The sequence below is a fragment of the Mus pahari genome, chromosome 10 (genome assembly GCF_900095145.1).
Source record: "Mus pahari chromosome 10, PAHARI_EIJ_v1.1, whole genome shotgun sequence".
NCBI lineage: Eukaryota > Metazoa > Chordata > Mammalia > Rodentia > Muridae > Mus > Mus pahari.
Genome location: NC_034599.1, coordinates 3,883,243 through 3,899,476, shown reverse-complemented (window position 1 = coordinate 3,899,476; position 16,234 = coordinate 3,883,243). Strand labels below are relative to the sequence as shown.

Sequence of the window (16,234 nt, the reverse complement as noted above, 5' to 3'; positions counted from 1 at the left end):
TTATTTATGTTTTTATAATATAAGAACTTTACCAAGATAGAATTTACACATATATAATTCACTCATTTAAAATGAACAATTCAGTGGCTTTTGTGTCTTCATAGAATTGTACAACCATCACTACTATCAGTTCTAGAACATTTCCAACCACCCAGAAAAGAAACTTTATATCTGTCCCAGCTGCTTTACTCCCTACAACTTCTGACAAATGCTCTCCTTTCTGTTTCTATGTATTTTTCTATCATCAACATTTCACATAAATAGAATCGTACAATATGTGACATTTTGTGTCCACCTTCTTACTTAGAATGAGGTTTTCAAAAATTTCCCATATAATAGCATGTCTCTGCCCTTCATTCCTTTTTTGGTTTAATACACATTTCATTGTCTGAACCTACCACATTTATTCACACATGCATCATGTGATGGACATTGTTCCACTTTTGGTTATTGTGAATAATGCTGCCATGAACACTGGTGTGCAAGTTTTTGTGCTTTAATTTATCACAGGTATACACACACAGTAGTGTACTTTCTGCTTAACATTGTGAAGTCTTGCCACACCACTTTGCTCTTTGCTTGTTTTTGAAACTATTTATATGCATGTATGTCAATGTATGTCAATGTGCACACATATGTGCAGGTGCCCAAGGAAGCCACCAGAACCTGGTGCCTGGAACCAGAGTTAGAAGATGGTTGTAAGTTGTCCATGTGGGTGCTGGAGACTGAACTCAGGTCCTTGGAAGAGCAGCAAGCATTCTTACCTTCTGACCATCTCTCTAGTTGCTGTTTGTTTACTTTTGTTTTTTAGTTATTGGTAGTAAGACATTTCCAGCCTGCAATAAAAGTGAAACGGCTTTCCTTCTCAACAGGGCACCTTGAGCTTAGACATCAAAGGTACCAGATATTGTCTTCAACAGTCAACATCTGGCTAGGTAAGCACAGTGACTTTCAGTAAGAGAAGCCAAATGGAACCCTTGCAGTAACAGAGTATCGGTCAGTCTTTTCATGAATATATGAAGCAAATTTAATAAACAATGCTAACAATAACAGTTATAAGTGTTATAATCTAGTTCTTCTACGTAATCTATGAAGTAAAAATGTTATTCAATTTTAGAACTCTTAAAATGTTGCAGGGTTTCTCTAGGCTGGTTCTAGAATTCTAGTACTAAAAATTTTAAAAACCACAAGACTAATAGCAATTATTCTTTCTGTATTAACTGGGTAGAGTTGGGAAGAAAAGGTTTAGTTTGAATTAAAACAAACAAACTAAAACAACAAAAATTAGACTTCCTTAAGTAGAAAACTATTTAGAAGAAACTGAGGTGGATCAAAGACGTCTCCACTGGGGGCGCTACCAGGAAGTAGGAGATAGATCGGGCTGGGTTACTTTTCCTGGCTCTGTGTACATTTGATACTATCGTTTACATTTTCTACAAGTACACAGAATTTGTCGCCAAATAAAGCATGATAAGAGCTAGTAAATATTAACAGGAAAGAGAAATGAGGAACTCCTCTAAGCCAACATTTTTTATTGGGTTTTGTTAGAAAAGTTCCCTGTTGCAGAGTGTCTGGCTGTTGGGAACATGAAGATTAATCTGGATGTTTGTCTACCAACCCACTTCAGAGGCCAGTAGGAGATACAGAGGGCAGCCAGAGCCAAGAACACGCCTGGCGGTACATTTCATTTGTGATACCTTCAAAGCACAAATAAGTACATTTATATCCATCATAGTAAATGATGGCCATTATTTTCAAAGAGTAATTATAATTTGTATGGTAATGACCTTGCTGAATGAAATATTTGTATGCGTGTATGTGTTCACATGCACATGTGTGTACACATGAGTACACATAGTCTTTTTTCTACAAACAGAAACCAAAGTGATCAATTTGCTTTACTACAGTAGGTAAGAGAAAAGTGAATATTTAACTAAAGGGTATATTATGCGATTTTGAATAAAGGTGGCTTCTCATTTAGATTAGAATTGTGAATGAATATTAGGAAAGACAATAGAATTATTATTTTCAAGGAACCTTCAATCACCCTCATGACTGAAGGTTGGAGAAGAATGTCTCTGGCACACTACTTAGTACGTAATGTCCATTCATCAGTTGCTCACAACTCTCTTCGTCCCTGTGGAGAGACTAGACCTGGCGATTCAGCAACCAACCCAGGAGCTGGATTTTACCACACTAACCACGTCTTCCTTCTCTGTATCGTACTTGAATGTTTTCGGTCCTGAAAAGAAGTAAATGTAGCCTAGAAGAGATAAAGTTGAAATTGTGGTTACTGGAGATTTCTTGGAGAGATGCATGGACCTCTAAGGGGGAGGTTTATAATACACCACAGCTTTCTTGACACGGTACCAATGAGGAATCAGGAATTGGTTAGATGGCAGTAAGCTTGTCTTCTGTGGAGCTCCAACAAGCTCTAGAACCTGGCCCCTAACTTTTCAGATCATTCCCCAGTCTTTCCTTTGTTCCAGCAGGGTGCGGGCTTCACTTCTGGCCATGTGAAGGCGTGTTCATCATGCCTTGTGATTTTGCTTAGACCACTCTCCTCACAGAAGTCCTTCCTTCTTTTTTATAGCTTATCAAATGTTTAGCTGTCCTTCAGAACCAGCTAAGGTCTTATGGAACAGCCAACTGCCATGTTTGACCCCCACCCATCTCAGATCACTCTTTGAAGTCACTCTGAAGCCTCTTAACTCCAATCATAAATTACAGACTGTTTCCTCTTCCAGGGGCTTCATCTGTGCTATATAGATAGGCGTTCTCAAGGATGCTCAACGTTCCAGGAGAACAGAGGTCACATTAGGAATCTCTTCTGAGTTTCTGGACACTCGGTCTCTGTACTATGTACTCAAGAAGAACATGATTCAAAAGATATATTTGAATTTGTGTGGTTTATATAAAATACTCACTTTATCTAACTTCTTTAACATTTGTTTGATTTTGGGAGTTGGATGATGGGAAGGTCAAAGATTGGGAAGGCTGAGACTACAGCTCCTGCACTGAGGCTCCACTGTGGTACTGTTGTTTGATTGTTTTTTGAGAAAAGGTCCCATTTTGTATCTCAGACTGTAGTCAAACTTTTCTTTTTCTTTCTTTTTTTCTTTCTTTTTTTTTTTTTTTTTTTTTTTCCGAGACAGGGTTTCTCTGTTTAGCCCTGGCTGTCCTGGAACTCACTCTGTAGACCAGGATGGCCTCGAATTCAGAAATCCGNTTTTTTTTCCGAGACAGGGTTTCTCTGTTTAGCCCTGGCTGTCCTGGAACTCACTCTGTAGACCAGGATGGCCTCGAATTCAGAAATCCGCCTGTCTCTGCCTCCCAAGTGCTGGGATTAAAGGCATGTGCCACCACGCCTGGCTCAAACCTTTCATCTATCTGCTTCAACCTCCTAAGCACTGGATTACAGGCTGAAGCTGTACCTTTTGTGGTTCATTTGAAAAAGGGTCTCTCACATCCCAGGCAGTCCTCAAATCTGCCATGTAGATGAGGATGGCTTTGAACTTCCTTTCCCCAAGTTCTGGGATTACAAGCCACATAACCAGTTTATGTTGTGTTGGGAATTGAATCCAGGGCTCTGCATGGTAATTAAGTCAGGGTCAGGGTCAGGGTTAGCTGCATCCCACTTGAAAACATACTTTTTTTTTGTCTCTTAAACCATTTATTTCTCCCAACTGGAAGGTGGGCATTGCTACGGGTGGATAAACAGAACACTGCGTGCAGCGAGGCTTGAAGAACAGCGGTGCAGGTAAGTGAGGCCAGGACTCAAGCAAAGGTGGAACCGTTCCAGCCCACGTTGGCTACGTTCATGGAAGACATACTTCTAAACATGTCTATTAGTAAATGGAGAGCCACAAATTTATTTTTATTTACTTATTTTTCAAGAAAGGATTTTAAAAATAATTCTTCTTCTAGTAGGTAATATGGCCTTTTAAATGTATGAAATGACAGTGACCTCCATTGAAACCCATTTCTGTTGAGTTAAAGCAGAGCCCAGATTGCTTGTTCTTATTTCCTGGGGGACATTTTGGTGGGCAAACTCACCATTCAGTTCCACAGCAGCATCTATATGGCCACTCACTCCTGAAAACTCTTCTTCAGTGTTTTTTGGGTAGTCTTTTTCCATTTTCTTTTTTCTTTCATCATAGCTGAAATATTATTTCATAAACAAGTTACTGATGATTATAGGTGACATTAAGGTGATCCGTAATCTTATTAGCTAGGTCTGATTTTGAACATATTTGAGATATCTCTGTCTCTCTCTTGAATGAATAAATGACTGTGTGAATAATCAGTACATTAGAACCAAGAAAATCTACAATAACTATATCTTAAAAAATGGCTCTTGCTAAATTCCAAACATTATTTTATTTTACATTCTGAATATTAGCCAGGGCTAAATATGTTCTTTCACATCTTCCCATATTTCCATGTTACCCCAGCAGGCAGAGTCACTGGCTACTGATGGATCCTGGCAGATGGGCAGCCATTGTCTTTCACTGTATACACTTTAGAGCCCCTGGCTCTAAAGGATAGTTCCACATGTGAGCCTCTTATTTTTCAAATCACATCTCCTGAATTCATTGCTCTTTTCTGGAACGTGAGACTAAGCAGATAGTGGGTTAAGATTCTAGCTCTGACATCAGTTAAGTGTGTCTTTCTGTGACCTAAATTACACTTGTAAAAGGCTGTGACTGTTAGTCAGCAGTACAGTATGAACTCAAGACATGTGGTGATGACTCTCACTCTTTAGTGAGATGTCATTTAAAGTATGAGAAAGTCCCTTTTTCATGAACACAGAGCCCCAGGCTGGGGCATTCCCATCTGCACACATCACCAGTAGGTCAACTATTTTTTTTTTTCTCCCTGAGTTGCTGGGTAGTTTGCCATGGCAGATAACGGCCACCATCTCCTGAAATGTACCTCTGCCTACATGGCCTAGGAGAAAACAGCTGCTGAGAGGGAACTGAGCCCCTACAGAGGTGCCCAGGCTAAAGGGACAAGGAGCTGGGCTGCTCTTTAGTACTGTGGGCAGGGGTGGAGGGGAGGGACTCGCCCAACATGTCAATAGATCAATCCTGATGTATTAATATTCCACCAGCACACTTACGGAGATGTAGGAGCAGGACTCTGAAGCACTGACGGAAAGCCACCTGCTTTCATTTTGCCGAGTAAGGACACTATCATCAAATCACCCGCTTACCTTTCTCTCTCACAGGTTCACAAGGAGGTTATACCTAAGGAAGGCAGGGAGGATGTAACCTGAGAAAAAGACAGTTCCTACCAATGACTTTCCCAGTGCTGACAAAAAGATGGCTTTGTGTTTGGCTTTTTGACCCTTATCTACCCACAGTGTAATTGAGAATATATGAGAATATTATCTGAGCTGTAGGCTTTCATTTGGAAAAGATCCACCACGAGGATAAGACAGTTCACATGCATGATCATATGACACCTTCCCTTGCCTTATGTGGGAGCCAAGACAAGCTCCAGCCATAGATGTTGTGGTTTATTTTGATTCTCAAGAACTAGAATCCAGCTTTTTAGAGGTCTAGCTGACTCTGTAATTTGATCTGGGACCTTAAGGCATCAACAAATTTAATTCTTAATTTCTCTCTCTCTTTTTCTTCTTCTTCTTTTTTTATCTTTCCTTGTTTTCTTTGTGCCATGTTTAGTTTTCAATCTTTAAACCTGTGTCAGCAGATTGCATTTTGCACCAGACAAGGGTTAAAGCAAGGGACAGAGGACTGGAAGATGATGGAGGTGATCCTGAGAAACAGGCCAGGCAAGGGTTAAGGGCAGCCACTGTTGTGGTAAGGACTTTGCCAACAGGATTACAGAAAAAGTTATGTGCAGCAATAACCATGACCCTTTGAGCCAATAAGTAAATTATGAAATGAACCAAAGAATAAGTATATCTGGCAGACAAAAGGGACATTCCATTTGGATTCAAGGCACATGAGATATAGATTCCAGTGAACCACTTCCTAGCTGTGTTATTTTAACATTCATCTTTCTGTGTGAGTGTGTGTGTGAGAGTGTGTATGTGTGTGTGAGTGTATGTGTGTACTAGTGTATATGTGTATGAGTGTGTGTGTGAGTGTGTGTGTGTATATATATATATATATATATATATGAATGCCTGTATATGTGTGTATTGTGTGAGTGTGTGTATGTGTGTGAGTGTGTATTTGTATGTGAATATGTGTATGTGTGTGAGTGTGTATGTGTGTGTGAGTGTGTGTGAGTGTGTGTACGTGTATGAGTGTGTATGTGTGTGAATGTGTGTGTAGGCTAGTGGACACCTTGTGAGAATCTGTTCTCTTCTTCTACCACGTGATTCTCAGGGAATGAGAACAGGCATATTCTTTTAATTGTTCAGTCATCTTGCTGATATACTATGTGGTATGTTGGTCCAGTCATTAAAACTCTCAGAGATGCTCTTTTAAAGTGTTGAACAAAGGCAATGAAACATCCTTCGCAATATTGCTGAGAAAGCAGATGGGGGTGACAGAGTGGAGAGATCTTGAGATACTGTATAGCATGACTCCTGTCACATGACAGGACATCAAAGTGACTATTAGCTGAACTTGACTATTATAGAAAACATTTTGATTGATAATCTACTACGTGCTATGATCTGCTAAAAGTGCTGCTGTATTTTCTTATCACTAAAGTCTTGTCTATGAAGCCTGAACACTGACTTATTTCATTCATCAACATTTGCCTAACCATTTAATGCAGTTTAAAGGATATAGCTAGGAGTCGTTGCCAGTGACTTAGTGATATCACAATGCAGAGACACCCAATGTAGGTTTTCAGACACACCTTCCTCTCCACAGTTGAAATTGCAAATGTTGGCAAAGCACCTGACTTTCTGTTTAACTTAATAAGATACTGTATTTAAGATGTTGGTTTGTCAAGCGTTTCTGGTGGCTTGCCTTTGTTCTTTTGAGACAGGGAATTCATGGAGCCCAGGCTGGCCTTGAACTGGGAATTCATGGAGCCCAGGCTGGCCTTGAACTGGCTGTGGAACTGAACTCCTTATCCTCCTTCCTCTGCCTCCCTAGTACCGGGATTGCAGGCGTCCATCACACATCCCCTCTTTCTGGTATGGGCACCCAGCTTCTCTTTACTACAGGGCACGCTTCCATTGTCTGCACGCACTTCATTTTATGGACACACGGTATCAGTCAAATGATCCATTATCACATTTTTATCTACCAATTCAACACTTTATAAAAAGGTAACTTGGATTGTTTCTACCACTTGATTATTATGCTGCCACCACAAATACTTATGTATAGCATTTATTTCTCTTAGGAACAGGCCTGTGAGTATAACCCTGGACCTATTGAACTTTCTCAGGTATAGGAGCCAGTCCTCCATGTGGCCCTAGTAACTCTTCACCCCATCAACTGTTGTATGAAGGTTCTGCCTTCCCTGAAGTCTCAACAGTACTTGTTAGAATTTGAATAAGTAGTTGAACTTATATTTTTCTTTAAAAGTTTTTCTCGTGTTAGCATTTATGTGTGAGGTATTTAACCACTTTTGACTTGATTTTACCCACGTCGTGAAGAGTCCAGACCCATGCTTTTATGTGTGGCTCTTCACTTGTACCAACAGAATTTATTGAGAAGAATATTGTTACCCCACTGAATGTCCTCTGCAGCTTGTGAGCCAGCTTTCTACAGCCATATGGGTAAAACTCTGGAGTCCACACTTCATTCCACTGATGTACCTGTGTGTCCTTATGATGCTCACACTTCATTCCATCCGTGTACCTGTGTGTCCTTATGATGCTCACACTTCATTCCATCCGTGTACCTGTGTGTCCTGAATGGTGCTCACACTTCTTTGGCTGTTGCTTCTTTGTAGTGAATTTTGAAATCAGGAAGAAAGGACTGTGTCTATAAATTCTTATCATACCTTCTTCATTCCTTGATGTTTTAGCTATTTGAAGGCCTTGGCCTTTCCAAATGAAGCTGCCGTTCAGCCTGTCACTTTCTACAAAGCAGCAAGTGACACTCTGATAGTATGCTGAAGGTGCAGATCATTTGGGAAACACTAATGTCTTCAGACTTCTGTGGGCTTGCAGCCCACAAACATGGAGCATCTTCACATTACAGCTTGTGTGTAATTTTTCATTCATAGTTCAGTTTTTAGACAGTACTTTTCAATTTCTTTTTAGTTTATTTTTTAAATATCTTAAGTCGCTTTGATGCTGTATTACATAGTTCATTTTATTTCCTTTAGTCCTTGCAAACTTGTTGAATGGATTTGTTAGTTTGAATAGTTTGTTTTGAGTCTTAATTATGTTTTTCTTTTAAAAGACTATCGCACGCACGAAGAGAAGTTTGACTTTCTACTCTGGCTGAGTTTCATTTCATTCATCTTGATGAATTTCTGTGTTTGGACCTCCTGTAAACTTAACAGCTGTGGGAGGACTGGAGATCTCTGTTTTGCTCTTGACTTTAGTATAGACAGCCATCAGCCATCCACTGCTCAGTCTGACGTGATCTGTGGTTTGGCACAGATTCTTTTTCTCTAGTTCAGGACAGTTGTTTCTGTTTTATCATGTTTCGATCACTGTCATTTTTAAAAATTATAAAATGATGCTGAGTTTCACCAAACACTTTCTGCACTAGGAGGACAATCCCAAGGTTTTTCTTACTTAATTAGCATAAAACATGACACTTTGATTTCTGGACATTAGCAAAAGCTTACATTCCCATAAAAATTCTTCTTCATCTTTGTATATAATTATTTTAAACACTTCCTGATTTTCTAGGCATTATTTTTGGAGCACTTTTGCATTAGTATTTATAAATAAAAGTTGATCTGAAGGTTCATTTCTTCATAACACCTTTGCCCAATTTTGGTGTCAAGGACTTGCTGGCTCATATAGTGAGCTAGGTGGTGCCCTTTTCTATGTTTGGGGTATTTGTTCTTCTTTAAATGTTTTGGTAAAAATTACTGGTGAACCAATCCTTCAGAAAATTCTAATATTATGAAATGATTTGTTCAGTATTATTTCAATTTGAATATCTAGGGTAAATTTTATTTTATAAGAATTTGTAAAATTGTGCTTTTTAAAGATTTATTTTAGTTAAGTGTAAGCATGTGCATGCATGTGTCTTATAAGGACAACATTTAGTTGGGGCTGGCTTACAGGTTCTGAGGTTCAGTTCATTATCATCATGGTGAGAAGCATGGCAGTGTGCAGGGCAGGCATGGTGCTGGAGGAACTGAGAGATCTACATCTTGTTCTGAAGGCAAACAGGAGAAGATTGGCTTCCATGCAGCTAGGATGCCGGTATTAAAGCCCATGCCCAAGTGACACATGCAACAAGGCCACACCTCCCAATAGTGCCAGTTCCTGGATCAAGCACATTTGAACCACCACATCCCACTCCCTGGCCCCTACAGGCTTGATCAAAGAGTCTATGGTGGCCAAACATAGCTACAGCATAATGCAAAATACATTTAATCCTACTTCAAAAGTCTCCATTGTCTATAGCAGACTCAACAATGTTAAAAGCCCTAACTTTAAAGTTTCTTCTGAGATTCATGCAGTCTTTACGTGTAATCCTGTATAAAGTCAAAAACACCAGACAAAAGGAAAGCAGAAAAGCAGCTGGTCAGACTCCAGACTCCATGTCTCCATGTTTAGTGTCAAAGCACTCTCCAGACCTCCAGCTCCTTTCATCCTTGTTGACTGCTGTTGGCATTCAGCAGCATCAAACTTCATTCTCTTGGGCTAGTTCTATTCCCTGTTAGCAGCTTTCTTTGTCAGCGTTTCTCACAGCTCTGACTTTTCTAACATCTTGGGGTATCTAAAGCAACGTGCTGAAAACTTGGAAGCAAAGTGGAATGGGCCATTCCTGGTTTTGTGGACCACCCCGACTTCCATTAAAGTGGATGGAGTAACTGCCTGGGTTCACATGCCAACTGGACAGCAGCCAGACACCGGAGCAACCCCTCTTCTGCAAGGCCAGAGACACCGTGAGATGGCTATGGTGTATCTTCCTTCCGGTGCTGAGTCTCAGCAACCTCTACAACCCAGCAAAGTGACGTGGCAACTACTCTCAGCCACTGGGGATGCAGCTTGGTCCACTCCAGAGGACCACCTGCCTTACACCTGGTGGCTAGACCTTGTCTTTGACCTCTGTAACTTAGTGGTGGGCCTTGACTCCTGGGATATCCCCACCCTAGAGACACAGGGGGAGGGATTACCTTAATGTGGGGGATGGGGAACTTGTGAATCCAAACTGTGTCCTAGAAGTGGCCTTGGAGGGTGGGACTTAGGGTGTGGACACCCGAAGTTTAGGAGTGTCCTACAAGAAACCCTCATATATGTGTGCCCCTGAGATGGGAGAAGCAAGCAGCAGGTCCATCAGTGTTGGGGGCCAACTGCTTTTTCTGTGCTTCCTGGGGGTGTGAAACATCAGGAAGCACATACTGGAGACCATTCCAGCATAGTTAAAGATTCAATGGCCAAGGTGAGAGAAGGGCTAGCCAAGCAGAAGAGAGAAAGAACAGAGTCAGAGCTGGTTCGAATTTTGGGTTAACTCCTCCCCTTGGTTAACCACCCTCATAGCCATTTTGTTCGGACACCTAATTTTTCTCCTGCTGCTGTTGAGCTTTAGACCCAGCGTATTGAACAAGCGTATAGCCTTCATAAAAGAGAGAATGGGAGCAGTGTAGCTGATAGTCCTGCGCCAAAAATATGAGACCCTGAGGACAGGACCTGAAGAATATGAGATAGTTACCCAAGACCCCTGAGCGTAGCTCCAGGATTGGAGCTTGTACAAGAAAAAAGGGGAATAAGGGACCCAAAGGGCTTTTTCCAGTCCCACACCCTCCTTACAGCTTCCCCCTCCTGCTTGGTGTCAAGGCTAGGCCAAGTCCATTCTCCACTCACGGGAATATTCCTGAGTAAAAAATTCTCAGAATGTACTGACTGATGGAAAGTCCCAGGTAGAGTTCAAATGCATGTCTTGCTTGCTAGGCAATAGATTTAAAGGTCAATATGCTTAGCCAATAAGTTTGAATTGTAACCTTGCTGATGTAACCTATATGCCTAAAAATTATAAAAACTTGTAATAGTCATTCGGAGTCGCCTTCTCATCACTTGACTTGAGGGGCTGGTTGATTGAGGGTTGATCCTGAAGCACTGGAAAATAAGCCTCTTGCTTTTGCATAGGGTGGGGAGAGATTCATGCCATCAGTTCAATGTATCTGTATGTAATCATAAGGGAGCCTCATAATAAAAAGCAAAGACTGATAGGGCTACAACGCGAGAAGAGAGCATGGAACTTAACATAGCTCTATCGAGAAGGGAGGAAGAAAACCTGAGGACAGACCATCTGAATGAGGACTGCTTAAACGCCAGTCCAACACTACAAAGTGTCCTCTGATGCTCCTTTGAGGTGTTGCATCAAAGCCCAGGCCTCACATGTCAGGCAAGTGTTCTCTCACTGAGCTACACCCCAGCTCAAAACGTCTGTCCTCTCTTATAAGGCATTGTTTGCTATGCTTGAGTCACCAGGCAAGGCTGAATCCGTGCCCAGTGACTGAAATGACACAAAATACTCTTTTAGCTAAGATCAGACAAACTTCTCTCTATATTTGGAAGTGTGCTTGAATAACTTCTGAATAACTATCATAATGAAATGTTCTTAACAAATAAAGCACACTTCCCCTTTACAGTCTATGGGACATAGCAGTGGTTTCTGCTAGGATCTATTTCCAGTACACTGCTCTCCATAGAAAGCCAGCTGTCCAAAGGTTAAACAATATCTTAGAAGACTAAATGAAAAATGAAGCAAAAGTTTTTATAGCTTTTAAATTAGACTAACAGCTGACAGTGTGGCAATCTTTTGCTCTTACGAAGGAACTACAGGCTGGAGAGAGATGGCTCAGTGGGTAAGAGCTCTGGCTTCCCATCCAGAGGACCTAGGTTCCATTCCCAGCTCACATGTGGTATCTCACAACCACATTTAACTCCAGTTCTAGGGGATCCACAGACTTCCACAGGCATTGCATGCACATGGTATACAGACATAAAAGGAGGCAAAACAACCATACACATAAAGTAAAACTAAACAAATCTTTAAAAGAGAAAACGAAGGAAGTGGCAGTTCTATCAAGATGACTCAGGCAGTGAAGGCACTGTCTCCAAGCCATTTGTCCCCAGGACCCACACGTTAGCAGGAAGGAGCTGACTCCTGTAAGCTGTACTCTGATCTTGACAAGCATGCCATGGCATTCCACCATCCCCTCCAACAATTAAGTGGATGCAAAATAAAAATAAACAGATAAACATGTCCCTGGTAGATAATTGAAATTTCTTTTAACTCGAACCCTATGGATCTTGCTATACTTGAATTTAATATTATTGATAAGCAAGCTGTATGCCTGCTGTTTCATCTTCTGGTTTTTATATGTCTTATACTGTCCTCCTCTATTCCTCCTTACTATTTTCTTTGTATTGGTGAAACTTTTCTAAAGAACATTTTAGTTTTTAAATATTTTCTTAGGTTATTTCATGGGCTTACCATGCATTTCTTTTTTGTTGTTGAGTTTTAATTATTTATTTCTTTAACTCACAATGTAACTGTGGGTGACACTGAACTCTGGCCCTCTTGCCTCCACATCTCAAGGACTAGGATCACAGGCATGCAGTGTGCAATGCCTCAATCCGTACATATCTCCACTTCAGGCTGAGGAGACAGATGGCTCACTTGGTAAAATGCTTGCCTTGCATTCCTGGGCATTTACGTTCACACCACAGCATCTGTGTAAAAAGCTGGGCATGGTGGTACATGCTTATCCCAGAGCTAGGGAAGTGGAGACAGACCAGTTCCCAGGCTCACTTGTTTGCAAATGTGGCCTACTCAGCAAGTCCCAGCTAGTAAGACTTAAGAAAAGAACAATGCCTAAGGCTGTTTCCTGGCCTCCACATGCCTGGACCTGTGGACCTGTATGCACGTAGACAAACACACATACACATATACACATCCACTCAAAACTCAAAGCAAAACTTCAAACAGGGCTTCAGATATATAGTATCTTAATTCAAGATAGAGAGATGCCCTGATCACCTCTATTTTATTCCCATTCTTTTTGGGATTTTGTAACATATTTATGAAATAGTTTTTATAACAATGATTTTATATAGTTGCATATTTTGTAATGATGCTTAGAGACAGAAACATAAGTGTTGAATTTTTTTTTTTGTTGCATCAGTCTTTTTGGTTAATATTGTCTGTGAATGAGTGTTATCATTTGGTATCACTTCCACAACTCAAAACAGTTTTCTTCCATACCAGCAGTAGGAAATGTGTGTGTGTGTATCTGTATTGTAGTGCACAATATTAGTATGTGCATATATATATATATATATATATATATATATATATATATATATGTAAAATTGATTCTCATATCAGTTAAGAGAAGACAGAAGAAGCACATTTATATTATTCTGCTACTACATAATTACATCTTCTGGTGCCAAGTGAACTTGCATATGTGTGAGTGTGTATGTGTATATTATACAGGATCACTTGCCTTCAGCATAAATAACTTCATTATTACTTGTAAGGCAACTCAGCAAGCCAGAGATTCTCACAGATTTAAGTTTATTGAAAATATTCTGTTTCTACCTATGTATTCCCCACTCCATAACTCTTTGAAACGGGCAATCACTATGCATTTTTGGCTGGCTTGGCACCTACTATGTAAACCAGGCTGACCTCAAACTCACAACATTCTTCTGCCCATTCTTCTCAAAGCGGGGAGAAAAGGCCTGCACCACCATGCCCAATCTCTCTGATTTAATGATAGCTTTGCTACGTGCAGCATTTTGGTTGGGAATTATTCTTTTTAAACACATTGAATAGACTTTCTGTGGCTTTGTGGCCTCTCTTCTCTGATTTCTAGTCACGTCACATAACATACTGAGCTTATCTTTTCTTTAAGATATTTAGTAATTACCCCTTTCCTACAGAGTTGACATGGATCTCTGCAGAAGTCAAAGGTCTTGGGGCTGGTAGTCTCACTACCTTGAATGAATCACCTGCAGTTTCCCCCATGCTCACTGCCCATTCTTACCCTGGTGCTTTCTCATCAATTGCTCTGTCTGCCTGGAAGCCACCTGTCCCCACCCACTCCTCCTGCCCCCACCCACTCCTGCCCCTACCCGCTTCTGCCTGGGAAACTCCCACACACCTCTGGAAGCGGGTGCAGTCCTCACTTCCCCTGGGCACCCTTTTCTGACGCCTTTGCTAGACTGCCTGTTCCTCCTTGATCTGGCTTCCTGAAAGCCATGCCGCCTCTGACAGCGGTGCTCTTGTATTTGAACTTCGGTTAATCATTTATCTCTAGATCTACTAGGCTGTAGGATGATTTCTGGTTACATATCAGGTGACAGGCATCCCACATTCTTCTCCCCCCCTTTCTTTTTCAACTTGGTAACTGTGAAGTTAAGTACAGTTTCTGCCTCCATTTTGTAAATAAAGAAATGGAGAGCTAGCCTGCTCATTGCTGGTCAACCTGCTGTAAACGCTATGGCTCCCTTACTCCTGCTCACATCTCTCATGTGTCTTGTGCTTTACACTGGGGATTGAACTCAGACCTCAACCTTGCTGTAAGAACACTGGGGATGGAACTCAGGGGTCCAGACTTGATAGGGGAGCACTGCTTCTGAGCTATGTCCTCAGTCTCTACTGGAAACTCTGTGGCTTCTTTTGAGCATCAAGATTCCAGGAGAAAGCCCGGGATGTACTCATACCCAATAGCTAGGTTTAATGAAGTGATTTGACAATAGGTTTTATTTTATTTTTAAGGCATTCACAAGTAACATTAATTTTTACTTTACTATTCTTACTTTTGTTACTTATTATTTTTTCTCTATTATAACTTACTATAAAAATCTTTAAATGAGAATATCTTCCAGCAGTACAGGCATCCAGAAAGGAGAATGTGGAAGATGTGTCCTTTCTAGCAGTGATGCTTCAGCCTACCGTACAGACAGCCTGTGTTCTCATTGCCAGTGTGGATATGCAAATCACTCCACATACATTCAGAAACCATCCATCATAATGAAGGATGACAGAGACCATGGCACTCCCACCACATGAAAACCCCTTCTACCATTATTCCTGTTGCCATTGGTAGATGAATGAGAACACTCAATGGGAGAAATTAGCCACTGACAATGGAAGAAAAAAAGAAGTATTGTAAGGAACTCTCTTCATCTAGATCACTAAAGGTTCTTCCATGGTCTCATGGGATGGCTCAGCAGACAGAAGAACCTGCAGTCAACCCTAGCAACTAGAGTTAGACCCCAAGACTCCCATGGTGGAAGGAGAGAAGCAAGTCCCGCAAGTGTCCTCTGACCTACCCACGGTGCCATGACATGTGTGCCCTTCCAATAACAAGTTAAAAAATCAATAAACAAGCCAAAACTCAATAAAGAAGCAACATATAAAGACTTCCTTAATAGGTAGTCACAGAGATCCAGCCCAAAAGACTTGATGCTGTGTCTCTCCAGGGCATAGAGATTATTACATCAGAGAAGCCCTCCTTCCCTGACCTCCAATTCAGAGAGAATTTACCTCTCTGCTCTCACCAGACCTCCACTCAGACATACTTTCCCAAGCGTTGTGGAGGGTGATAGACTAAAGGGAAGAGAAACTGTGAGGCTGCAGGCAAGCCCTCTGAAGACATCACTGGAACACTGAGAAACTTGAACAATCCTCAGGTGTACTTCCTCACCCAGCACCATGCTCATACCGGTGTCTGTCCATCTGAGTCACTGAAAATCCACCATAGAGATCAGGTTACTCACCCATCAGGGCTCTCCATGGCTCTCAGAAGAGTCAACATTCATTTGGATTTTCATATAATAATAATGATAATAATAATAATGACAAATGTTATATATTCATGAAATACATATGCTTCAAATGAGTTACTTTCTTTTGTTCAGATTGAGAGTGAAAATATTAAGAGTGAGAGAAGATATGAAAGATTTTTTTATGTGAAATTTCCTTTGCAAATGGTTATTTAAGAGAGATAACATAAAATGATGCAGATGATGCCAGGTGAAAAGGCACACAGTTTTTATCTGAACACTTTGGAGGCAGAGGCAGACAGATCTCTAAGTTGGAGGTCAGCCTGGTCTACAAGTCTGTTCCAGGACAGCCAGGGCTAT

The 16,234-nt window shown here is 41.0% G+C and overlaps 1 protein-coding gene across 1 annotated transcript in view; it reads right to left on the bottom strand.

Annotated features, from left to right (window-relative positions):
• Positions 1 to 367: 367 nt before the first annotated feature.
• Mmp20 (matrix metallopeptidase 20) overlaps positions 368 to 16,234 on the bottom strand; it is a 44,521-nt gene continuing 28,654 nt past the window's right edge. The window contains exons 9-10 of the mRNA XM_021207614.1: positions 4,057 to 4,160; positions 368 to 2,263 (exon numbers count right to left, since the gene is read on the bottom strand). Coding sequence (XP_021063273.1) covers positions 2,163 to 2,263; positions 4,057 to 4,160 — 205 coding nt within the window. The 3' untranslated portion in view covers positions 368 to 2,162. The remainder of the gene's footprint in view (positions 2,264 to 4,056; positions 4,161 to 16,234) is intronic.